The sequence below is a fragment of the Ambystoma mexicanum genome, chromosome 4q (genome assembly GCF_040938575.1).
Source record: "Ambystoma mexicanum isolate Mex_15411 chromosome 4q, UKY_AmexF1_1, whole genome shotgun sequence".
Classification (NCBI taxonomy): domain Eukaryota; kingdom Metazoa; phylum Chordata; class Amphibia; order Caudata; family Ambystomatidae; genus Ambystoma; species Ambystoma mexicanum.
This window is the reverse complement of record NC_090928.1, coordinates 1,239,271,418-1,239,298,850: the sequence shown is the minus strand read 5'-3', so window position 1 is coordinate 1,239,298,850 and position 27,433 is coordinate 1,239,271,418. Positions and strand designations below refer to the sequence as shown.

General features: G+C 45.5%; 1 protein-coding gene across 1 annotated transcript in view; it reads right to left on the bottom strand.

The window, feature by feature from the left end:
• The window catches only part of ABCC10 (ATP binding cassette subfamily C member 10), a 609,641-nt gene that overhangs the window by 442,334 nt on the left and 139,874 nt on the right, over positions 1–27,433 (bottom strand). Inside the window, 1 exon segment of the mRNA XM_069608805.1 lies at positions 19,647–19,726. Within this exon segment, the coding sequence (XP_069464906.1) occupies positions 19,647–19,726 (80 nt within the window).

Below are 27,433 nucleotides of genomic sequence, written 5' to 3'. Positions count from 1 at the left end.
TTGACAAAAAAATGTATTGCAGCAAAAAAAACAATGCTTCATTAACAAACATAGTCCAGGGATGCCCCCAAGTACCGCCCCATTGAGGAGATGAAGCCCCAGCTCCTTCATACATAATAACCATTGTTTTCTATGCTATGCGCAAGCTCAATGGTCTGGGCCCCATCGCCGGGGTTGCCCCTCACAGAACCCAACTCCATACAGGTGGAGTTAAGGTCCCCACCTAAACAGACAAAGCCATGCTGAACATTTTCTAGCCAATTAATTATGCAAACAGACAGGTTGGCAATTATGGTTTCAATGGGGCAGATGTGCCAATACACATTTATTACAAGGAGTTTTCTAGTGACGCCTCTAAGAGGAATAGAAACCTGCAGGGCCATAAAACCCGTATACGAGGGTACCAAGTAATCCAGCGAGATGCCTGCCGCCTTTTTGATGGCAATCAGTAAACCCTAAGTGCGGCAGTCGTCAAGCACCAGAAGTCCGTTAACCAAGTCTCTTGGAGTAGAATTATTGAGAACGCCTTTACATTTTTTCCCAGTGATCCTGAAATAGATTTATGTGACCACAGCTATTCCAAGAGAGAATGTTGAAAACGTAATTATCAGTGATGAGGCCAACATGGGGAAGAATAATTTAAAGAGGCAGCCACCCAGGACTAGTTGTCCAAGACAGCAGCCTCATGAGTGTCTTCACTTACATAGTTCACCTGCTTCTGAACAGTCAAGTCCTGTGGAAAATGTATCTGTAAATCATTGTTAAGTGGCTTTGACGATTGACCAACCGGAAGAAGTTCTTACCCATACTGGCAAAGATGAGTGGCCTCCTTCAGGACGAGGTCGAAGACAATCTTGGAATGAATAGCCACGATTGCCACGTCGGTCCTATCCTGAATGAAGTCCACTCGATCTAAATCCTTTGTAGAGATAGCCCATACCGAGGGCACTTCAGACAGTACCGATAAGATGCATGCACGATTCAGATTGACCGACCTATTCTCTTGAATTTGATTCTCTACCCGAATTTGCCAACCTGCTGGACCCTTTATCTTGTTTTCTCTCATGGCCAAAACCTTAGTTTTCAAATTACTAGAGTGTTTGGTGACCCCTGCAGTGGCCCCCCGCGAAGAGTCCATAAAGTCCACGCTATGTGCCCCCCGCCTTATGTTGCTTGTTTTTTCCCCTTAACCTCACAGGAAATATGCACCGGCTGCTTGGAATGGCTTGCCTCTGGACCTAAGGCTGGAATCGAAATTGGAGCCTTTTAAGAAAAAGCTAAAAACTTAGCTGTTTAACTAATTCCGCTGTTTTTGCTTTTTCTACCCACTGGTTTGACCTCTGCATATGTTCATCATGTTAGTTTTATGTTTTGTCCACGCCATCATGCCTCCATGTCCATTGCTGCGCATTACAAGTTTATTAAAGTAAAGTAAAAAGGTAAAGTAGTGTATTTGTACCCAAAGTATAGCCACTCAGACCATAATTCCTAAATTTGGGAGGCCGACTTGGAAAACGGCACTCTTGGCCAAGGGAAATAGCTCATTCATAGAGCAGTGTATTTGCTTAAGAGCTGGTCACGCAGTTTGGACGGACACATCCTTTCCAGACCTTCTTAATCTTCCTGTCACACCACCAGTTGCTGAGATTCGCGACCCCATGCAGACAACAGAAACATTTGCTTGAGACATTACAGTTGCCACCTGCTTCAAAGACTGCTTATAAAAAGCTGGTGGCCTGGTGTCAGTGACAGGACTTTTAGGCACTGAGAGAGATTTAAAGAAGGACTCTGTGCTACCATTGGTTGTTCTGGGCATTTTTTGGTTTTCTTTATGTAACACATTCTTTTTACCTTTTCCAAGTACTTCTTGGGGAGACCAGGTTGCACTTAGGGGGCAGCCACCTCTTTTCCCAGTGCCTCTATGAGTTGAGGGCCAGGAGTACGAGTGTCTTATAGAGAAGACACTCTTGTCCTATTGTGAAGGCAGGAGGCTTAAAGCTGAAAGCCTTTGGATAATAGTGTAAGTGGCTGAGTAGCCGCCTGACCCTTCTGTGAAGTTATTGTGAAGTTATTTGTAGCAGCCTCTAACATAGACACACATTGGGCCTCATTACGAGTTGGGCGCAAAGGGATACCGGGCACCGGTAAGGACACCAGTGCCGGTAATCCCTTTGCGCCCTATTCCAAGTTCCCTTAGCGGGTCCCTTCATTAACGCCTGGTTTTACCAGGCGTTATTGACGGGACACGTTAAGGGACTTTAGAGCTAATAACGGTAAAAAACTTTGCGGTCCCGTTATTAGCGCCTTCCCCCTTCACATTGAGCCCTATGGGGGCTCAAATGGGAATGGGGAATGGCTTTTTCAATGGGGACTTACCGGTCCCGCAAAGGCCGGAATAGACCGGTAAGTCCACATTGAACCAGGGCAGACTCGGTACCGGTATTGGAGGTAGTCATGGCACAAATAGCGCCATGATTACCTCCATACTCGGAATGAGGCCCATTGTGTCATTTGTCTTGACGCAGGGCACACTAAGTTTCCTGAGTAGACAGATGCACAGGCGTTTGGGGTAGGCAGAGTTTGAATTTGAGTTAATTTTGTGAGTATCAAGTCCAAAACGGACCCGTGGGATTCAACTGCCTGTTGAAGATTTTCAAATAAATGTATTAAGGCACATAAAATTTGATTTGTTTCATGCAATAGAGGGTCCCTCGATTCACCTAGTCCTTTATCAATATTTTTTATCAGAAGTGAGAGTCTCCTATGCTGGCCCGGAATTGGGGTAGATGTGTGGGATGTTTGTGGGGCGTCAGATTCTGAGTCAAGTGTTTCAGAGAATATCAAAGGGGTATTTAGAATAAAATCATAATTGTCCTGTGACAAGTCCACCACGCAGAAACTTTCAACAATCCCTCAGTTTCGACTGTCAATGTTTCACTTTCAATGGACCGGGGGGGCTTAGAGTAGTCCATCTGTAGGGCCGCATTCACCCCTAAACCAAGACCGGATGGGTCGGTTTCTGTTGGTCATGTGAAACTCTCTTCTGTATAGATGTAAAATAGTCGGTGATGAGCCTGGTGACTGAGTGGATAGTTTTCTGTAAGGGGAGCCCCCCCAATACTAGTGGGCTCAACAGGAGGTAACATAGGAGTGTCACTAATTACTGTTCCATCTTCTGCACTGTCCACTAGTGGCATAGGTAATGGCAGCTCAAGTGCCAAACTGAGCGCTGCTGAAGAGTCTATGAGTTGAGCTTGTGGTGGAGCGCCACTTTTGGAACCTTTCCTTAGGTCATAAACAAACTTTGTTGATTCCATGGATTTTTCAACCATATTTTAGAAAGATATGCACGTCGAAATATACACAAGTTACAAATAGAACAAGACACAGGCACCGCTTCAGTGAGGACTCAGATTGCTAATGGTAGCGACGCCCTCACAGATTCACGCGTTGCAGAGAAATATTATCTGAGCGGGACTGAATGGAACTCTTCACTCTGTTTTGTAGCTGTGGACTGCAGACTACCTCCACTTCTGCTCAACTTTGCCCCTGGTACAACAAGTGCCCAACTGCTTCAGCCAAGGAGGTCCGAGATCCAGTGTCTGATACAGTTTGTGCTCCACTGCGACAGTAGCAAGAAATGGTCGCCAGGCCACTTCAGGATTCGCCCTCGGGTCTTCCGTCAGCTGCACAGCTACACAGGATACTTGGCTCCTCTTCTGATCTGCTGGAATGGCTGCAGGACACCCATTATCCTAAATCCAGACGAGTACAGAAATTCAGCCTTCCAATAGAAAGATTTGCCTCACACCCATGCATCAGCAGTGGTCTAATCAGGGACCACTGTGGGGAAAACTCATGCATACACTCCAGACACGCCGAATTCAGTATGTGGATTGGGACAAGATAGTCCCAACCTACTTTCTGGGTTCCAGTACACATGGCCTGCACTGCGCCGTGAAGAGCACTGCCTTCCTGGGCAAATGCATCACCATAAAAGGAAATTCATGACTTGAGAAGGCAGGAAGAAGGCCAAAGAACAAAATGGCCAAAGAACAAGCAAAAAGAATGCGTGGAATATCCATGTTTGGACACTAGCCACTGTTAATAGCCAAACGCAGTAAACACGAGAAGGCCAACTACAAATATAGCAAATATTGTAAAAATATAACTGCTTCCAACAACTTGTCTTTAGGCACATTTAAAAGTAACCAAAAATCCCTTGAGTGTAGGCAGTGCTCCATATAAGACTTTGAACTGGGAGTATTTTACTCACTATTTTCTAAAGTTGGGAGTAAAATTATTATTATTTTTTTTTTAATTTGAGTTTATTAAATTTTGTTCATTGCCAGTCACATTACATAATGAAAAATTACGAACACATGTTTACAGAGCGAGATTGGAGCATTTTAGTACTGCCCTATGTTCATACATCTTATACGTGCTTCTACTCCCTCGCTTCAACAGGTTAATATGACTTTCCCTTCACCCTCCCTCCTCCCCCCTATTGGTCGAGTATACATCCCAAGAACTTTTTCTGTGTGTGTCAATAGGTGGTCACAGTTTTATCGTTAAAGTGTTCTCTCCTTGGATGGGTCTTCGTCAACTCGATCCATAACCCTTTAGTTTCTCTTGGTTGCATTACTACTCTGAGCATCCGTCAGGTTGATGCTTTGGTTCGCTTGAGAGGTGTTTATTTGTAAATTCCATCCTTAGAGCCTCACTTTGTGATGATTTTCCATGTAGCGACATTGTTATCATTTCCATTGCGCATATGTTAGAGGCTATATTGATCCATTCATTTTTACTCTGGACCATTGTAGATTTACATTTTATTACCAGCGTGGCACAAGCAGTTAACAGTAGATGGGGGTGGGGGCAGCCCTTTAATCCTATTCCATTTGTCTTCATTTTTTTCGAGGCCAAATAGTATAAGGTGGGGGACAGCCACCCTTTGGATACCGTCTATGTCTTTGATCCAACCCAGGACCTCTTCCCAAAATACTCATATTCGGAGGCAGCCCCACCACATGTGCCAGTAGTCAGCCACCTCCCCGCATTCCTGCAAGCATCTTGGGTTGGCTGTTTGAAACATTTTAGAGAGTCTGAATGGGTCATACTGCCACCTGTGTAATAGTTTGATTGCATGTAGTTTGTATTGGCTTGATATGGATGCTTGTGATGCCGTTTCACACATTCGTTCCCACAAGTCTGGGCTTATCTGTTCCCCCAAATCTCACTCCCATCTGTCTCTCATCGGTTCTGTGGACCCATCTCCTTCCTCTATCAGTTCTTTATACATTGCTGATATCAGTCCCTTCATTTCCGACCTGGAGTCCAATAATTTTTCAAAGGGAGCAAGGTCTCTCATCAGTTTATCTTTCCATTCAGGTTTTGTTAGGATGCCTTTTATCTGTATGAATTGAAAGGTAGACCGTGGGCCTATTCCGAGGGATTCCGTCAGTTCTGGGAGCGAAATAAAAGAGTCCTTTTTCTGTAGTTGGCCCACCCTTTCTAGGCCAGCTTCATACCATGATTGGAATCTCCCTACTTTGGGAATATGGTCATTGATTCCTGGGGACCATAGGTAGCTCAGTGGGGAAGGCCATGTCGAGACCTTATGCATCCCTTTTCCTTTTCTCCATATGGTGCTCAATATTGGGTGGTGTTTGATTCTGTTATGGAGTTTCTTTTGGTGGGCCCATAGCCATTCCGACACTGTGGCTGGTGATAAATAATGATTGTCCATGTGAATCCATTGGGGGTCTTAATGGTTACGTAGGTGGGGGACTAGAACCCACAGTTGCGTTGCTTCATAATATTTCCTCAAGTCATGGAGTCCTACTCCGCCTTTGTCTTTGGGAAGCGTTAGGGTATCATACCAGAGTCTCACCTTCTTCCCCAGCCAGAGGAATTTTACTATAATTTTTTTGGCCTCGAGAACCTTTTTGATATCTCAATAGGCAGCATTTGAAAGGGGTACAAGAACCGGGGGAGGCATACCATTTTAATGGCATTAAGTCGCCCTAACCAGGAGATCATTAGCCTGTTCCATTTACTTAGATCGGCAGAGAATTGTTGGGGAAAAGAGGGTAAATTGGCTTCGTATAGGTCAGTCAGGGCTCTGGTGATCTGTATGCCCAGGTATTTTAATTTAGTGTGTTCAATCTGGAGGCCAAGTGGGAGGAACCTGGTTTCATTTTCTTCCTTCGATCTCTGTAAGGGGAATAGTGTGGATTTTGTTCTGTTCACCTTAAACCCAGAGAGTTGACCATATTCTTCTAATAGGTGAAGGGCTCGGGGGATGGATGCCATGGTGTTGGTTATGTGCAGAAGTATATTGTCGGCATACAGTGCTACCTTGTATTCAATTGCTCCGAGCCGAATGCCTTCTTCTATGGTGTCGGTTCTCATTTTCTGTGCCAGGGGTTCTAGGGAAAGTGCAAAAAGGATTGCAGAGAGAGGGCATTCCTGTCGGGTTCCACGCTCTAATTCGAACCACCTAGAGTATTCTCTGTTTACAAATATGGATGCTTTGGGGGATGTTTATACCGCCAGTATACCTTTCCTGAACCTCTGGCCTATACCCACCTTACGTAGGACAGCTCTCAGGAATCCCCACTCTACCCTGTCAAATGCTTTCTCTGCATCGATTGAGAGAAGAACAGGATCATTGGGTGCGGTCTGTGACGTGTGAAAGAGGTGGAGTGTTTTGCGCATTGTGTCCGCTCCTTGCCTTCCCAGTATGAATCCAACCCGATCAGGGTGTAGAAGTTGGGGCATTAGTGTTTCTAATCTAGCGGCCAGAACTCTCGTGTACATTTTTGCATCTAGGTTGAGTAGGGAGATGGGGCGGTATGACCCACATTTTTGGGGATTTCTCCTTTCTTTGGGGATTACCGTGATCAATGCTCATGTGAAGGAGTCTGGGGCTTACGCCGATTCCAATATTTCGTTAAAGAGCTCCGCCATAAATGGCGTTAGTTGCGCACTGAAGGATTTGTAGAATCCTACCTTGTAGCCATCTTCACCCAGGGATTTGCCTATGGTTAGCCTCTTTATTATGTCTTTGACATCTTGCTCAGATATAGGGGATTCTAACAGTTCTGCGTCGGGGCTTGATATCTTGGGCATTTCGATTGAGGACAAATAAGACTCTGTATCTGATTGGTCAGGGTTTGTTCCGAAGGTGTATAGGGCCTCGTAGAAGTTGGCGAAACACTATGGGATGGTGGGGGGAATGTGGGTCCTGTTGGGGTTATCCTTGATCATTTCTGTTACCTTTCGCTCAGCTCTCTGTTCCCTTAGTCTGGCGGCCTGCAATGTGTCAGCCTTGTCTCCCTTTTCGTAAAACTTCTGTTTTAGGAGTCGGAACTTGCGGGCTATTTGTTTGTGTTCCAACAGTTTCAGTTCCTCCCTTTTTCTTTTTGTTTCACCAATTTTGTCGGGATCAGCCTGTTCCATCTTTCCTGATATCCCACTCTAGTTGACAGATTTCGATTCTGAGTCTGTGTTCAATGATCTTTCATTCCCTCTTCTTAGAAGACCCTTCCCTTATTAGGATGCCCCTCCAAGTAGCTTTCCCCGCTTCCCAGACTACTTGTTAGATACCTCACTGGTATTGTTCATTTTAAGGTATTCCTTTATTTCAGTCTCCATTTCTGTCTTAAAGACTGCATCTTTCCAGAGACTCTCATTACACCACCATTTCCCTCCCGTGCTTGGTAAATTTTCCCACCTCATGTCCACCAACACCATATTGTGGTCTTACCATGTAGTAAAATTATTTTTAAGGGAGTAAACATGCAAGTCCAATTTCCAATGGAAGTATTTTATAAGCAAGTACACATTTTTGGAAAAAGGAAATGTTTTCACAATATTAATTCTTTTGCACCTAGTTATTCATACAAATTAAAAGATACACGTTTACTTCTTCCAATCAAGCAGTTCTATTATTTGTTGGGAGCATTTGTACGCCCCATTTTAATTTTTGCGGAGTATTTGCCTATTTCTAGCAAGTAAAAGAGGCCGATACACCTCTTATCTGTAGGGCTGAGCGTAGGTTTAGGGTGACAAAAGAAACTCCATTGTACTGCATTGAAAGATGCATTATGCAACATCAAAAGGTACCCAAACACAAAGACAAAAGGGAAACATAGTTTGCCAGTACTGATAGTCTGAAGGACTTGTCAGTTTCCCCATAAGATATGAGGAAAAGGCAAGGGGAGAGAAGCTGAAGGCTTCACTTCTCTGTAAAAGGTCACAACAAGGTGTAAAACAAAAGCAGAATGTTTGGGGGTTATAGAATATGGAGGAAATGTTGCTTAAAGAGAAAACCTTTCTAACAGCATGTTTGGAAGAATATATGTGCAGTCGAAGGTAAATAAAATAGTTTTTTCAAAAATCTGAAAATCCTAGAGTAAAGCATCCTTTTATTCCTGCTGGTTAGGGTCAACCAAAATTCCAAGTCATATCAGGGCTTGGAAATAAAGAGTTTATCATAGGGCTTGCCGGGAATCTGCTGGACTTGCATCTGCTGAATTGTGTCAATCTCTGGTAGGAAATGGCAGAGAGACACAGACTGGCCTTTGACTGGCTGAGGGGACTAAAACTCCTGATATGGCTCTGTCTGCCAGTGGCAAGTAAGGGCATACCATTAAAGATAGACCATATATTATGGCTAATACCTTGCAGGATCACTTAAGGTACCTCCCAAAGGAGTGCCATGTGGATGGTGTCTGCCTGTCAGATATCTTCATTAGTTCCTCAGAGCTAAATGTCAGAGCTCAGATTGGGAGGAGGTAAAGAAAAGGTCAGCAACGGCAGTGCCCTGCTTTCTGGTATCCAGGTCCTGGTGTTAAAACAGAATTTCATATTTAGGAGTTCCATTGTCCTTTTTAGGGATTCCTTAACCTTTTTTGCACAACGTCCCCCCCACACCCCTACTCCTCATTTCCTGCATATCTGACCTATTTCTGGGGACACAGGAACTTCTACTGAAGTCCCCTTGCCACGACAAACCTTTTTGCCTCTCTGAATATATGGTTCAATGGTAGCTTCTAAGGATCCTGGGGCAGGGGTGCTTTCTAAGCCCCCCCCCCCCACACCATTTTGCCCCTATGGTGTTTATATTGCCATACATTAATTTTATGGAGTAGACTCTGGTGGAAGCTGTGATTTCCTTTTGGCGTCACAAGAAGTGCAATCTGATTTACCACATTCAAAACCCAAAATATCTTATTGGTAAGCACTGGGGAACTAATGTGTTTTTTTTATTTTTTTAAATCCTGCTGTTGCCCATTTTGTTGTTGGGCCATCTCTTTTTCTGTGTAAACCAGGAAGCAGGTTTACAACGTCCACTGTGCACACATGGGTTCTTCCTGTGACCAGCCATGCACCCTCTATAGTGGTTCCTGAACCTGGACTGGCCATTTCCTCATCTGGCCATTTCCTCATCCTGTTGGTTTGGTCTTGGGTGATTGGCACTTTAGGAGGCAACGAGATTAGCTGGCAAGCCTTTGTGAGTGTGGGTATATCTAGCAGAGGCCCTTAGCCTACACTCACGTCTAATTTTATCTCATCTCTTGGTGAGCTCTGGCTGTGTGTTTGAATTGATTCCGCCCGTGGTCCTACATTGACTGTGAGGTGCACATTTGTGGTTTACAGTTACAGTGGCTGCGTTATGGATTGGCATCTGAGGTGCTGTACTGATAATTAATACGGAGTGTCCTAATGTCTGAATCCACTTTTTCCACACCCCTTATGTCTATATGTAGTGTGCCTATCACCAGGTAGTGCACCTACATTATAGTAAAGAAGTGGGTTGAGACTTTTCTGTATTTATACATACATGAGGCTTTTACTGCGTGTTTTGTCTACTGTTTATTGACCTAATAGAGACCTAAGTGTTAGGAAAGATTTCTCTTTTAGCAACTTTCGCTTCATAGTTTCTATGGACCCCCATTCTTTTTGTTTTGTTATTGAACCTGCCCTGACTTTTTGAAGCAAAGTGATGCCTTCAGCTTCACCTACGTTGCATTTTTCTCATTTGTTTTGGGGAAATTGATCAGTCCTTCAGACTATCAGTACTGTACTAGGAAGCTAGCTTTCCATTTTTACTTTTACATTTTTGTACCTTCTTATCCTTGCACACAGCAGTGCAATGGGGATAATTTTTTATCGCCCTAGCCTTTTACACTGGGATTTTTGGTTACTTTTATATGTGACAAGTTAGTAACAGCAATTCTTTTATTTTACCATTGTTGTGTTATTTCTCATGTGCACATTCAAGTTTAATGCTTTTGGCAACTAAACATGCCTAGTGCCCTCTGATGGCCGTGCCAAGAGATTTTCACTTGTTCTGTGGCCGTATTGTAGTTTGTCCTTTCTGCCATGCCAGGTCAGGAAATCGCACATAAAACCATGCGCTTGCCCGGCAAAGCTGCTGCTTTCGCTGGCTAGTGATGCCGTTGTGTGCGCATGGCACAGGGCTTGGGAGGGACTGCCTGGTACCATTCCACATTCCTGGAGCCAGAGAATCTGGGTGTGTGGCATGAGTGAAGCCAAAACTTGTACTTGATTGCACAACTACTGGCTGTTTGAATGGTGCATATTTTGGATACGTAGAGAACTCCTGCAGCCATTTCTTCAGATCAGCAGAACAACAGTCGACTAAATGGCCAAAGAAGACTCCTGAAGAGGCCCAGCATCCCTTCCTGCGGCTGGCCCTGTGAAGCCCTGTTGGACTACCTAATCTGTGAAGGCCCAGTGCGGTGCTTCAACCCCTGGACAGGTGGGACCAACCAGTCTCGATGAGTTCTTGAGGATTCCGCCATCCTGAGCCTTCTGAAGTGTCCCTGGAACACCTGGTGGACTGACCAGCTGTCCAGTGGGCTACCTCACTAGAACCGTTGCTGTGCCGTGTTTCCAGTTGGAACTTCGGTGGTCGCCAACTTGTGGTGTAAGTCGCCTTACCAAATTTCAGCCTCCCAGCTTTAACGGGTCCTTCTCTGGAAGGTTCTTCTTCAAAACACAACTGGAAGGACGCCTGCCATTGTCTGCGTGCAGTGGCCGTCACTGGAACACGCCTTTCCCTCCCATCTTGTTAAGTGTCCTGAAGAGGTCTGCATTGATGCTTTCATCATTTCTCCATCTCCAATGGTTGCACTCTGCTCCTGACCCCAACCAGAAGAATCCTTGCACCCGCAGCTCCTGGGCATCTCTCACTGGAACTAACAGCGGGAAATCAAACCTCCAGCAAACTCCAGTTGCCTCATCTACTCATCTGGGAAAATCTGAGTCAGGGGAGTAAGTAAACACAAAGCATGCGGCTCCCCCTGTCCTCTATAGGAGACTATTGAGATCAAGTCTTTGTATCGTCCATTCCACTGTTTTTTGGTCGTTGCACCTGAGCAGTGAAACCTGAAAGATGAGAACACATTTTACTTGCCATTAACTTTGTTAAATCTCTTCTCTTGAACATTCAATAATACAAGTACTTTACCTGCATCAGATACATTCTGGGGAGAAGCATTGTGGCCTTTGGGAGCCAGGCCCCACTCTTCAAAGCGTTCTGACTTCTGAAGCCAAGGCATATTTCTTGTGACTTGGTTCACTGCACGTTCTGAATGCTCACAAGGAATGATTGTGTGCTTCCTTGTGATATGATATGATATGATAGGTTATTTATAACGCGCTTAATACCCAGGTTTCTAAGCGCAGACCCGGGGATCGATCCTGTGTTGCTCCACGTCATCTTGCTTCGAAGGCGAGCACGTTGCCCCTGAGCTATCCGCTCGAGACTCATGTGGACTCATTGTGAACCCCTGCCACCACTCACACTCTCCCGAGAATAGCCTTGACTGCGCTGCACTGCACTGCTACCTTGATCGGGTTTTGACTAACATCTCAGTGTTCACTATAACTAAAGTGGCCTCCTAAAATCTGTCCACCAAGACAGGTTCTAGGAATCCATCTTGACAATTTGTTTAAGATAATAAATGTGTTTATTTTTCAGTATAACACTGTGTTGTATTTTCTTTTGACAACTGTGTAGACTAAGTGTACCTATGTGCAGAGTTGTAGGCACGGTAGTTGCTGATACCGAAGTGGGCAAGAACCCCCCAAAATCTGTAAATGCCTACTCAGTAGCAGTATGTGGGCATTTACAGATGTCTGTGTTGTGGCTGAGCAGCAGGGACCACTCTCCAGCATCTATGCACATGTCAAGAACCAGGAAGCTTACCCTGCTTTCTGTCTGCATCAAGTGTCAGATTTTTGGGAACGGCTAGTTTGCGGTTCCATGCTCCAACGAACCGTATCTGGATTCTGGATTCTGGACAGATGGACACCCAGGACACACCAACTTTGTGACCACTACTCCGGCAATGACCTCAGAGGTCCCCCAGGTTGCGATGCAGGGGGGGGGGAGCACAATGGTGGCCACTTGAAGAAAATGGCGGATGGTGAACCGTCATGAAAGAAACAAAGAAACTGGGCCTGCAAGGGTCTTCTTCGTGGTAGAGAGCTGCAACTTTGGGGAAACACTTATTGCTTCATAAGCTGAGGATCTTTAGAATCCCAAGGCTCATCATGCAATAGCTACTGTTGCAGCAAAGTAGCCCAGGAGGATGTCTGGCTAGCCCACAGGATGGTTCAGGGACTGTTCGGAGCACTTACAGCAGATAGATATTTCAGCAGAGGTTGGGAATAGTTGTTCTCACTGGTCCAAGGGTCAAACAGGAGATCTGCAGAGGGACAGGGCTTTGCTGGGCAAGTGAAGAAAGGGCTGCTAGCCATCTTCCAATGAAGAGTTCCAGGTCTTCAGCAGACTGCTCTCCTTTGTTTGGTCATGGTTTCAATGATGATTCAAAGAATAGCTGCAGCAGTCCCCCTTGTATCCAGGATCTGGACTGCAGTCTCCCCCAGCTCACCAATGGCAAGGACCTGCATCATTCTAACTGGCAGCGGTTGCCCAATCCTAGACAGCCTCTGGCTACTGCATCCGCCTAGCAACAGACACACTTGGCTTGGATGTGGACTGGGTTCCGACACATCCAGCACCAACATCCGGCCACACACCCAGTCCACCACTTAGCCCATGAAAGCTGGAGCTTTCTCCAGGAAAGGGCTTACCATATATGGAAAATTCAGCCACTCCAGGGCAGGAAGAGGGTCAGACTACAAGATGGCCAAAAAACAGGTGAAAATCGCGTGGCACAGCCGTTTTGGCATTAAGTGGCAAAATGCAAAAGTGCAAAAGACTATAAAAAAGAAAAACACTACAAAAGTATCCATTGCCAGCAGCTCCTACTGAACATTGTGTAAGTAGCCACAAAGTTACCAAGAAAAAAGTTACAGGGGCACAAAGTGTGTCTACCGCACTTCACTGCAAGGTGATGTGTGCTAGAAAAATAAACAAAGAACTTTACTATGGAGAACAGAGAGCAGTTCTCCTGCATGTATAGTAATAGGAACTGAGCAATGCCCCCAAAACAGGTGAGCTTGGCGAGGTAAGTGAAGCAAAAAGGCTTCCATTTCCTAAAAAATTCAGGAAAGGTCCAACACAATAGCAAAACATGTGGTGTTCCATTGATGTCTACAGAGGAAAAGCAGCAAAAAGAAAAACAGACGCCATGTAATTCCTCCAGCCACCAGGAGCACTGTAGTCCAGTGGCCTGGGCACATCACACACACTTCCTTTTATTAACATATTCTAACATTCCTATGGATTCCGAGATGTTGCCCAAAGAGGTTCATGAGGAAAAGGGACCTCTGGTAAAGCAGCATGTTACAATCAAAGCTATGGGAGTAAGGATGGTGATGCTTGTGATTGGGGTGCATTTAATCATTTTCATGCACGTCATTCCGGTGTAGAGTCACTGTCTAATGTGAGTTCAGCCCTGATTAAGCAAAGAAAAGGTCATGGAGTCCAGGTGAATTGACCTGCCTAGGTATCGGGATTCATTGTTTTGATTTAATGTCCAATGTGTACCCCTCTTCATTTGTATAATTGATTCTTTTGCACTTTATTCCCTTATTGCAGAGAAATCTACCCATGGTCCCCATCTCTGTGTGGCTACTGCCCCATTTCTCAACTGCTAGCCCTCAACATCAGTGCACCCATTTTTGTGTCCACTTCTTTAATGTTTTGTACCTGGGGAGGAAGCACCATCCAAACAGGAGCACAGGCACACAGACTGAATCTTACCCCCTGCGTTCACTCATGAGTCTGTTACCTTTCTCCCCAAATCAACTTCTCTTGCCCATGCCACAGCCCCTTTATTGGCCTGCTCACCCACCATCCCCATCCCCATACACTCCTCCTCAGCTCTGGAACTGCTCCTTACCTGTTTCAACATCATCCATATGCAGGCTGTCTGTTTTTTCATTTTAAACAGAATAAGCACATAGGGTTTAAATAACAGTAATAGCTGGTGAATTATTGCTCAAGTCCGAGCCTTCCTCCTTCTTGAAGTTCCATGGGTTGTGTGGAGAATCCTGTGGACTCCCTATTAAAACCTGGCCTAGAGTCTCCTCCCAGGTGGCCAGGAGAGGAGAGGACAGACACTTCCTGATCCCAATCCTGGGGGTGGTGTACTGCAGCAGGATCACCTAGGTGCAGACAGGGCCCAGGGTAGGGTGGAGAGTTTGCAGGGTGAGTAATGGTATGGTTCCTAGGATAATTCAATGGCGATTTCGAGAGAGGATATAGTTTGTTGCAATTCTGATGAATTTCCACCTATTAATAAAACTAAGCTAACAAACCGTAGCCTTAAAAAGTCTAAAACTGTTATATCCCCAGAACCATTTTTATTCTCCTTAAGTGTCCACTTTCAAATCAAAAGTACACCAAAAGGGATGACGGGAAAGTGGCCTTTCCTATTTCATCTATCTCTAAAAAGGTTAAGTCCTACAGTCCCGCTTCTAAAAATACTAAGGGAAGTGAAATTGTCGGTAAAATCATCAAAGTAGTAGAAAAAACAACTTTGCCTGAAAGGGACTACATGTCCCAGAACCCCCCAGGGACTGTGACAAAGAAGAGGGCTAAAGAGGCATGCAGAGGTAGAGAACAGGCAGGCAAGTCTAATAGCCTAAGGCAAGGTCAGGCAATGAAGGTTGGAGGTCTGCACCTAAAGCCAATTAACCCACCTGAGGGGCATAAAAGGCTGGGAGACACAGAGAGAAGCTAGAGCAGGAGCTGGAAGGTCGGCAGCTGCAGTAGGAGAAGAAACGGAACTGGAGGCTGGCAGTTCACAAGGACGTGTGATCACGGAAGAGAGCCCGGAGCAAAGAACAAGCAGATTTCACCTGCAGCCTCCGAGTTGGTCCTGTGCTCACACACCCTGTCTGGCTGTGGCTGCATTGGCAGAGACTGTAGAAAGCTGGCAGTCTTTCCAGGTGTGCCTAATTGTTGTGAATTCAGAGCTGAAGGCCTGTGTTTTACCAGAGACTCGTGTACAGAAGCAAGCCGAGGGAAGCTGGAAGGAGGAAGACTCCTTTAATGAGCCCCAATCCGAGACACGTGGGCTGAGGAGAGGTGTGGATACTGAGAGTGCCTGTGGTAGCAGAAACAGAGGAAAAGAAGTTGGCAAGTCGAGGTAGCCCGCAGCTGTTGTAAATGGAGCTGGAAAATGAAGGACTATACTCCAAAGCAGCCGAAACTACTTGCCGGTAACTGTAACCAGCTGAAATTCATTTGTGTAGAAGGTAAAGCGAGTGAACTCATTCGTAGTTTGGGTAGTCTTGTCAAACATGTATTGTGTGCTTATCCTGCAATAACCGAAATGCTCGTGTGTGAAGAAAGTCTCTTATCCCATTGTTACTATAAAATCATGGACCGGAGAAGTTGCATGTATCCTATGAACAGGGAGAACAGCCGCTGTAATGATCTCAAAAGCCGTCGCAGACTTTCCCCTTCAGTTACAAGAAAATGTCACTTCAGAAATGCTGCGTATGAAATATTTTGTCTCCCTATCACTGTTAAAGACAAGTGCGGTTTTCGTAAAAGGGAACGCAAGTAGCAAGTTGAAGTTTACCATCAAGGAGCAACTGTGTGTACCTAAATTTCACTTTGAAGCAAACCTTAACTCTTGTAACTTCCTACATTCAAGTGCTGTAGAACCAGTGGCGTCATTTAGGGGTCACCAGAGGTCGCAACTGACCTCTAAAAAAATGTTTTAAAAAAAACTTTTGTTTTTTTTGGAATGTTTGGAATGCAAGATCTTGGGCTGTGGCCAGCACCATGTGGCTCTTTACTTTTGGAGTGGCTGGCTTTCTTGTTCAGGCCCATTAAAAAAAGAAGAAAAATAATAACAGGAGTGCAACAAGTCTAACACTTTCTGCACTGACCCTAAATAAGAAAGAATAGGAATACCAAATAATGTGCCTTTCTGGAATTCAATACAACAATTGCTAGACTCATTAAAGGTTTATTTCGGGCACACTTCAGGGGGTGAGTCACTGATTTAGTCTGTTCTTAAACGCCTCAACTCAGCCTTTCATCCTTCTGAGGTTGATAAATGAGTATCAACTCAGTTTGGGTGATATTGGGGGTATATTATTTCTATATAAAGCGCTTATGCGCAAGTGCTATATAATAATACATCATTATCATTTGGTCATGGACATCTGCTTGCATTCACAGTAATTTGGTAATATGGGCCTATAAACACTGATCTTAACGATACATAGGGCGATCCATTCTTGTATGAAACGTACATCACATTATAGTGATACCGTAACCATATTTTTCATAGTGTACAAATCTATGTGATGCCACTTCCTGTTTTGTCAACGGGTGAAAGGTTGTGTTCCATTGCTTCCCGCGATATCACTTAGGGGTGGGGTCAAACAACATCACTTCCTGTGATGTCATCAGGGGGTCAAGGGTTGTGTGATGTCACTTCCGCTACCCCTGGCATTTTGGGGAAATTACGTCTCTGTGTAGAACTTGTTGAACTCAGAAGTAGAACAAGCGTTCCCAAGCCAGTAGACAGAACCTTCCAAAGAGGAAGCCAGCCAAAATAAGAGCTGAAGCTTGTTGTCTAAGCTGAAACTACCCCAGGGTCCTCTGAAACGATGGTGACAAAGTCATATAAAACTGGGAGAGTGGCATTGCAACTTTTGGATAAACCCTGGAGACACGGCGATGCATTTGAAGTTGGGGAACAGAGCTGGGTGCTTGTAATAATAAGTAATTACGCATCTGTGAAGCTGACACTGTGGCAGTTAGAAGCTGAATCAGATTATGTGTAGCTACAGGAAAGGCAAAGAAGCTGACCTTTGTTGTAGGAGGAGAAAGAGTGCATAGCCAACCTATAGAGGTCAAAGAGTTCTATTTAAGTTGCCTAAAAACATTTCCACAATATCAAGTTGTAGCAGCAGAAGTTGAACTATGGTTGTCTAGAATTTTGTCAGATCTGTTCCAAGTTGATGAAGTTGAAGTAGAAGCAGTCTGTGAAGCAGAGAAGCCTGCTCTCACAATAACATGGAGAAAGGGAAGTTGTCACAGGGAGAGCAACTTCCTTAAAAGAAGCATCCTGACAAATTGCATACAAGACGCTGCAGAAAGTAAAGTTGTTATTAAAGTGGAAGTGGCATTTTTGTTTTGAACATTATCCAGGATTACCATTGGTGTGGTGTCTTTGTGGAACTTTGAAAAGGGTGCTTTTCATCCAGAGAACAAGAAACTGTTACCTGTGGATTTTTGTTTGAGTGACTTTTTATTTCTTTGGAACTTTTATAGAACGTATCTGAGATTTTGTTTTCCTTGGAAGGAACTGACTTTGGACATTTCTGGAGGAGCGGAATCTGCCCAGAACAAGTTGAAATCAACCAAGACATTAATTGTTTGGTCATCTTTTATTTATGTTATGGTTTCTTTCCTTTGACTGTTTGTTTTGTGTGAGGGTTAGTTTTGTGGATGCTAGGAGGTATTCCCTTAGGTCTTAGAATAGGCAGCGAATTACCTGGCACAGTAGGCCTAGTTCGGGTTTATTTATTGTTTCTTTAAAAAATTAAAATGTCAAACCTTGAGAAAACTAAACTCAGTTGTGAGCCTCACATTACTGACCCCTCACAGCTGTTTCCCCAATCCTATACGTTTCCCAATCGCCAATTCCTGCCTCATCTATCACCTTGGGTACCTCTCTGTGTTCCGTTCCAGTTCTCCACGCTCCCAGACCTACGATAACGTTGCATTTTTGTATCAGGTCTGTGTTAAGGTGGCATCACCTTAATGTTGCCGCATACAGTCCTTCCTATAGACCTTTCTTTCATTTGACAAATGGTGGACATTGTTACTGATAGTGCACCAGTAAAATGGGTAGGTTTTATTGTGCTTCAAGGTGCCAAATTATTTCTGTGATGGTGTTAGGATTTGATCTGAGATCGGCATAAGTAGCATTCTAGAATTTTAATAGGACAGTTTTTTTATGCACAGGTTTTGCATTTCCTAAACTCTACATCACCCTTGCCACACCTGCACACTGCTAGCAATGAGACGGTGAGTGATGTTTGTTAATAAAGCAATATAACCCGAGAAGGGGGGTCATTACTGGTCAGGTAATGCCCCAAGGCATAAGTGCAAGCAAGGGTTATATTGCTATTAGTAACCCAGCACGGTGTACCGGGATAATAGTGTTTTTTGCTCAAGGTCAGAATTCTTAACTTGAGAATAACTACAAAACAAGGTGGCCACCATGGATTGGGGAGAAGGGAACTACACGTGGTCCCTTCTCCCTTTTCAATGGAGGCCATTGTTGTGTCGGGGTTGCTCTGGGAACACTAGTGTTTCCAGTGCCAGCGAGGGACCTGGGAGCTCTAGGTAAGTGGGGTTGGGTTGGGTGGGGGGGGAGAAATAGGACACAGGGGACCATAGGGGCCACCTAACTTGTACCCGCCTGGGGAAGATGGTGACTTCCAGCGAGGAGGCTTGAAGCAGGGATTTTATCATGTGGTAAAACCGCCGTTCTGAGCCTCCCGATTGGCTTGGAGGCCACAACACACACCCATCGCCCGGTACTACTCTTTGTTAGTGCATGATTTATTAGCAGCATGTTAAAGAAAACACTCAAACTAAATCACGCCTTGAAACATTTGTGTTTAGGCGCGTTATAAATGCCATATCATATATCATAAATCGAAAAGCCAGAGGGCTTGTGCCGCCTCATTTCAAACGTTGCATTGCTGTAGTGAACCTAGAGCCCTCCAGAACGAGACTTTGGGTCACTGGTTTGTGTGCTCGACTAACAATGACCCTAGCAACGCTACACATTATATTCATGTTGATGACTTTGATGAATTAGCTGTGGGCCTTTGCATCTGTACACATACATGACTTTCAGGCATTTTTATAATGGTATTTTTTAAGTGCACTCCTAATTACGGGAAGCAACGGACCGATTTCCATATTATAGGGGGAAGTACATAGCGAGGGAACAAGATCGCAAGCGAGCAGGTAACAACCTTAAGGGAGAGGCAGGTCAGGAAACTTGCCAGCAAGGGAACTCCAAGCAACAAGGGGAGAAAACAAGGAGGGCATGCTCACTTGACTATCAAGAGTTGTTATTCCACAAGCAGGCAGAAACATGACAGAGTAAAGAGATGGAGGACCCCACTGCTCTCCGCTTTCATGTAAACGTTACCTGTTGAGCTCCCCTGTGATTGCCGCAAGCAGAGAACTTTTGCCACAGCCGACTTTTCCAACAACGCCGACGAATGAACCCTGAGACGAGAAAAATAAAAACAATCATTGAGGTGTCATCAAAGGAAAGCACAAAAAGTGGAATGGCACATTGGAATGGGGTGACAAACAAGGACAGCCCCCAGATGGCTGCCATGCGTGGACACACCTGCAAGATGCCTAAAGCGGAGGCAGAGAAAGTAAACCCATCCATGCATTTATAACCCCAAGAACATAAAGATCCTAATTAAAGAAACAATCTTCCTTTGCACATTGTACATTGAATTGTATTTTCATCTTTGGCCCGAGTGGCAGGATACCTGCTTTCTACTTAGGTTTTGCGTTCTGTTTACGCTCTCTTTCAAGAAATACAACTACCATGCCAGTCTGTATACTCCCTGCATATTCTTCCCCACGGGACGCAGGGGCTTCTCGCCACCAAGAGAATCTATGCATACTGCCATCAAAGACGCCCAGCGGCTCTGCTGAAAAGGGGGCCCTGCTCATGCAGGTACATATCTCACTGGAGTTTCCTATGATTGCAACTGTGTGGTGTATTGCAATACTCTCTGGCAAGCTGCAAACCCACTTTTTCAATCGACCCCACCAGCTCATGACACCAGCCCCTGCATTTTGGCACTGTTCCACCCATGCTGGGGATGGGTGTCAGAGAAGATCCTGTGACGACTCCCAGGTATTGCCACTTCTCCAATGGGGAAGCCCTTTGCCATGAGGCTAGGGAGGTGGGGCCGCTACCCAAAAGTCCCCTTAGTGATGGTTTAATGTATGAGGACCTCATGGGGAGTAGCTCACCCTCTAGAGAAATTATTGGTTATTTTAAAACACGCTTAAAACCAAGAGGTTTCTAAGCACAGACCCGGGGATCAAACCTGTTTTGCTCCGCGTCGTCTTGTTTTAAAGGCGAGCTTGTTGCCCCCTTAGCTATCCTCCGAGACCCTGAGCTAGCTCCCGAGACCCTGAGCTACCCTCCCGAGACAATCACCTAGGGAACAGTCCGTTGGCCAACATCACACCCCAACCTTCCCTAACCCCCTCCTCCATTCCAAACCACTTCCTTGAGGGTAGACACATGTATTTCTATAGTGTAGGAGAAACAGCCCAAACAGAAAGTACCATAACAAAGAAGAGCACAGAAGATTACTGATTGCAGTAGTACTGGTACGAGGTAGCCCCGAGGATGCATGAAGATCAACCTATCAAGAGCAACAAAGGACATTGATAATCCGCCAGTGTGGGATTGGAAACAATGTATAAGAAGGACTGAAGATTTGGTCAAGCCCAGCCGGGTGATGCAGCAGGTGTGGAAACTCCATAGCCGGAGTTTAAAATCCTGTCGGCTGACCATGGATGCCGAAGAGCAGAGGACGCTGGCGAATCGCTGAGGGAGTACTCCATGGGTCAAGCTGAAATGAGCCCAACCACAAAGCAGGAAGAGAGCAGAGCAGTCCAGTAGAGCGTGGAGACACAGAGGTGCTGCAGAAGCAGAGGAGAGAAGCCCGGGGAGCCGGGGAGTCCCAGGTTGCCCCAGTGGCATATTGAAGTCCTAAAGAAGGTAACGGGAGGTACGAGAGACACAAATGAGTCATGGGGATTGGAGAAAAGCAGGCTTGAGCGGCTTTCCATCATTGGAGTGTGTGAGCCAATACCAGGAGAAGGGAGTCATTTTATTTATTGTCTTATTTATTTCACTGTTATCCTATGTACTGCACTGCCCCCTCTCCTTTCCCCCTGCACTTTTCCCCTTCCCCCCTCCCCTGCACTTGGGCGATCATAAGGTCAACTGGCCTAGTAGGATCGTTGTCTGTCTTCCCTCTGTTTCCCCTCCCTTGCCTCGTCGCGCCTTTAAACACTTGTGTATAAGCGCGTTATGAATGCCATATAATTTCATTCCCCTGGCTGCGAAAGTTGACTGGTGCAAAGGTTATTTGGAACCACAATCCAGGGGAAAGGAGTCATTCCCCCTAGCATCCTTTTGCTAAAAATCCTCTCTGGGAATACCAGTCAAATACCATGAGAAAGGAGTCATTCTCCTGGAGAAGGAACTTTGTTGACTTAAGTAGCTTGTGACACAGGACGGTGGAATTACATTTCGACAGACATTCTTACAGACCCTTTAATATTAGTTTGAGGCAGGGACACCCCTCTTAGTAGTTAGGGATAGTGAGGATAGTGAGCGATAGTGAGTGTTTCTTCTTTTTGATAAAGGTTTTTACCAACCAAAGTGCCACCCTTGTGTCAGCATCCTTCTTCGACACCCTTACAGGCCACAGAGGGAGACTTTCTGCGAGTCTCACAGGGTGAGTAGGTCACAAATGTACATATACATTTACATTTAATAATTTATACCACGCTGTCCTTGGACCCGGAGGGTTGTGGCATGGCTACTGGGCAAGGGCCTAGTACTTCACTTCTTGCAGGGTCCCAATGGACACTGTCTTGGTGCCTATGGCACCAAGCTATTTACAAAGCGTGCTTAGCACACAGAACACAGAAGGTACGTGCAACAAGGTTGGGCGGGGCCCTATTAGCACCAGGCAAGGCATGTGCTGAAGACAGGAGGCGGAGCAAGGTGGGGCCACAAGGTGGGCCTAGGAGGAGTGGCTAGAGTCAGGCTATATAAGCCGGCCCCACCCGCATACTGGCGCTTTGCGTTAGTCTGCTAGAGCAGCGTAACGCTTACCGCCGTCCAGAAGACCTTAACTTGGTTCAGCACGTGCGTCTTCAGTCTCCGGATCCCTCCAGCATCTTACCTGGTCCACCACGTGCATCTTCAGTCTTCTGAAACCTCTAGTACCTTACCTGGATTGCAGCCACACCATCGCTGGATGCACTGCCATCAGCTTTCCACTCTGCAGCCGTCGCGCGCATTTTAGCTTGAAGCCTCACCATCGCTGGAAGCTCTGCCATCAGCTTCCCACTCTGCAGTCACCGCGCGCATCTTACCTGGATTCAGCCACGCCACTGCCCGAAGAAGCACTGCTATTGCTTACGGCTCTGCAGCAGCCGCATTCATTTTACCTGTCTTCTTGAAACCTCCATGGGTGCTGCCCAACATCCTTACCTGTCCCGAACTCCCGGCAACACAGGGCAATCTTCGAGCGTAGCACCCACGCAGATCTTTATCTCCGGCAGCCTGCAGGAGTTCGGAAACCGCTCACCAGCTAACACCGGTCAGCCGCACCTGCAAAGGGAATAAGAAACACAAGGTGAGCAATCACAGACTTTAACATGTTAAAGTAGCGCAACGCACAAACTTAGCGCAACTTCTGGAACTGTCTACTTACCACTAGTGGGTCGTCTGGAATAGACTTTCTCACCATTACGCGCTCCTGAGCCATCTTCATCACTAAGGGGAAGAGAGAACAATACATGGTTACAAACAATAATCATTGGGGAAGAATCAACATAAAGAATACGGACAATAAAAATAGTTATAAACACTTACCTTCAAGACGGAATGGTCGCCGCCGGTCTGGACCTCCACAATCTGGACTAGTGACGCAACTAGGTCCATCCACAGCGCCACTGCTGAAGTAAAGCAGGACGGAGAGCTCCTTCTTACTTAAAAACAGGTGAGCTTGCATGGGCAAACTCCTGCGAACTACATTTTGGCAGGAAAGGGTGGAAGGGAACCGCAACACCATCACGCTATCCGCACTGCCTCTCATCTTCTCTCCGGAACAGTTCCAGCATTCCGGGTCCACGAAAACGCAGCAGTTGGGGGAGAGAAGCAATCCGAGGGAGTCAACTCCTGGGAAGGCTCCAACCGTGCCCCAACACCCCCGCAGAAACCAGGTGAGCATAACAGCTTGAGGGCGCCAAAATGACATACAGACATAAAACATTAAAAAAAAGAAAGATGGTATAAAAAGTAAGGTACCAGTTAAAAATTAGAAACAAAATTATTTAAAAAGCCACGTCTTGAGTTTACTTTTACTTTTATATATGATCCCTCAGCACGTATACAGCCATTCTGAAACCAAGAAAGAGGATCAGAAACCCTACTAATCTCCCTGGTTCATTCTGCCTCCTTGTACAACATCAGAATATGTATAGCTTTAAGGTTAATACTGTGTCTACACTGGATGAATAGAACAAATACAGAATAAATGCATGAAAAACAGCAAACCCGGCAAAAAAAACGAATAACCGAACGCAGAGACAAAAGGAAGTTGGAAATGAATTGTGGGCTTGGGAGTGGCTCTTTCGATGCAGTGTCTGCTGAACCTTTGATATGATATGATATGCTAGGTTATTTATAACGCCCTTAATACCCAGAGGTTTCAAAGCGCGGACCCGGGGATCGAACCCGTGGGGCTCTGCGTCGTCTTGCTTCCAAGGCGAGCATGTTGCCCCTGAGCTATCCTCCCGAGATGGGATATCACTGTAAGTGCATTAAGATGAAAAGTAGCCTTTGATTCTCTATGATGAACTTCAACTCCAGGCACAATAAAGGAGCCAACGCTTTGAAAAAAGCTGCCAGATCACCAATTCCAAGAGCCTCTGCACCTGCAGAAGCCACTTGCGTCATGGATGGTAAACCCATTCTGTGTTCACTTTCTCCCAGGATCACTGTTCTGATCCACTCAGGTGATCCCGTGGGTAGGGCGGGCTTGCTCAGGGGAAGTGTTCCTGCTATTCAAATTTGCTCGGTTTACCTTAGCAGTGGCACGGGCGCTATCTATCTATAAGTGGTTACAAAGCAACGTTAAAAAACAAAAAACTTTGCAGTGCTCTAAGCCAGAGAATTGGCGATTAGTAGACCTTTATCCAAAATCCATATTGGAATAAGAGACAAAGGAATCATTTATAACGAACATAGAGTAGTTTATTAGCATGTACTCCGAGACCATGGTCCCATTTCCCCCATAATAATGGGATGAGACTTGCACATGCTCTGCACAGCATATCGCCTTACGAGAACTGGAGTGCAGCAAGTACTAACTGTAGGCATGCCCTGCTCCTCCCCATGATGCACTGCTCATCTCCCCACATCAGTACTTTTCTCTACGTCTCTTATAAACGTACATGCTGGGACTATGAGGAGTTGTAAGGATTTTTGTATTTGGATTGAGAGTACAGAACTCAGTATGCCAATGGTCCAACCCTTTTGTGTGTGAAGTTGGCAGCAGACAAGTTAATCAAGATGATGTCACCCAAACCAATGGTGCAACCCAGAACTTACAAACAGGGATGTTTTTGGAAAGATTGAGTTTGTTTATTGCCCTCCAGAAGGATTTGTTTTCGAAAGTTCACTAAAACTTCCTTGGCTTTATTGGAACAGGTGTGGACCTTCTTAGGGGAAGAAACCTCCATGAAAACAGCACACTGAGATGCAGACAATAGAGGCTCACGACCAGAGCCACCAAACATCACATGGGGTGACACACTTTCCTGAAGGACTAACTGCTGAGCAAGTAGAAATTAAAGGCTTGTCTGAAGTGCAAGGTATGAAGAATGCTGCCTGTGGGCATGAGACGGTCGAGCAAGAAACAAAGTAGACACTGCTCCTGAGTTAAGAAAAAATGACTAAGAAACTCTGAGGTGAAAAAGGCTGCGTCATGAATAGCATATTGCCCTTATGGAAAAATGAAAATGGATAAGCACAACAGATCGTTTGGATGTCTATGTTTTCCCGATGGAAGAAATGACACTTTGGTGATTTCTTTCCATTTATTTGAAGACCAGGGGTGGCAATTTCAGAAGTGATTTATAATAGCACATTTAAAGATGGAGGAGGCTTTTGCCAGAAGGGTGCCTCTACAACAACACAAAGATGCCCACAAGTGGTCAGCCAGTTTATGAGGGTGTCCATAAAGTGGGACCAGGGACAAAACAAAACAATAAAAAACTATAAGAAACAGGTAGCTTACACAGATAACATTAACCTAGGGGGCAAATGGGTCAAACTAATGAAGAGTATTGTATAAATATACAAAATTACTTTATTATGAGGCACTGAAGGAAGTGGCGGCGTCAGGTAGGAAGGATGAGGAGGGCACAGAAAGAGCTCCATCTTTAGTAGGTAAGTAAAGTTAAGCCGAGTCAGCTGACTTTGATGGTGATGGGCAGCGGGCGCCAATGAAGTGGGGCGAGGAGCGAAAAAGAGAGGAAGCGAGATGAGGCAGGAGTGGGGCATGGGTAAGTGAGCTTGAGTGCAGAAAAGAAGCAGAGGGAACGAGATGGTGAGTAGATATACAGTCATACAGGTATTGAGGATCAAGACTATCGATAGTGCTATAGTCTAAGAAAAGGAGCTTGAAAAGGGAGTGTTGTTCAATGACAGCCAATCAGTATCATGTTGATAGTTAGAAACAGGGGAGGATAGGTTGGAGAGCGTGCGGGTAGTGAATGGAGGACTTTGTGTAGAGGGAGGAAGGAGTGGGAAGGAAGGTCGGGGAGTAGGTTTAAGCAGTGGTCGAGTTTTCCGAGTATGAGGGTGGAGATTAGAGTTTTTAGTGAATGGTAAGAAATTGATAAACTTTCAGAATGTTGAGAAGGTCAATACAAACAGCAAAAGCAGTGGTAGTGAGGATTTGTTGCAGTCAGAAGTCACCACCGAGGAGAGTCCCAGGATTGTGAACCTTTGGTCAGGGAAAAAGAAGGCAAGGTGGGAAGGAGCTATGCGAGGGGAGGAAAGGCATTGGAAGCTGGGAGAAAAAAGACTTCCATTTTTAAAGGGTTCAGCATGAGGCAGCGGAGATCACCCAGTAATAGATTTCAGTGACACCGTTAGTAACCTGTTCTGAGATGGCTGGGCTAAATGAGGGAAAGGAGAGAACGATTTGAGTGTCATCAGAAAAGAGGCGATCGTGAAAACCAAAAGACTGGAGAAGTCCAGAGCTATGGAGGGTGAGGAGAAGAGATTCAAGGACTGGTTTTGGGGGACGCCGACAGGGAGAGAAGGGGCAGAGGTTTGCAAGTTCCAGGAGATTTTAAAGGAACAACCTTCCAGGTAAGCGATAATCCATGTGAGAGCAGATTTGCAAAACCCAATGGAGAGTGAGGAGAGAGGAGTGGGTGATAGTTCAGAAGTGGCAGAGAGGTCCAAAAGGATTAGTATAGAAGTTTTGGCATAGTGGGCATTAGAGAGAATATGGGAGACATGCATGAGCCGTCTCAGTGGAGCGTTTACTACAGAAGACCGATTTAAGTTGATCTTCAAGGCCAATATCCTCAATGTACTTAGTGATCGAGTTAAAAACCACCCGCTGGCTTGGATCTCGGGGGCGATCAGGGGCTGAGAACTGGGATAGGAAGGTGTGACTGTGCGTGCAAGATAGTGTTGAACACAGGGGGTCATAGGTGCATAGTAAAAGTGAGAAAAGGGACTGTCATTGGCAGAGAGAGAGAGAGAGAGAGAGAGAGAGAGAGAGAGAGAGAGAGAGAGAGAGAGAGGTGATGAGAGGCCCTCACATCATGAAGTTAAGGGCCAAGTGTGGTCTTGATCTTAAATGGTTTATGAGGTCAACCAGAAATAACAATCTCTAAGTCCCAAACAGAGCGAGGAGCTTCAGATGGCTGAAAACGGGGCACAAGCCCTTCAAAGTGCCTCCTCAACAGCTATACAATAACGTACAGACTGGAATTTCTGTACATGCAGAGGAAATGCTAATTTGTGAGTGAGGATGTATTTTACTCGAGAAGATGACCTAGCCACATCAGACATGAAATGAAATAAGGCCAGAGAGGAGGATTGCATATTTTCCCTGAATCTGAGGCAGACTG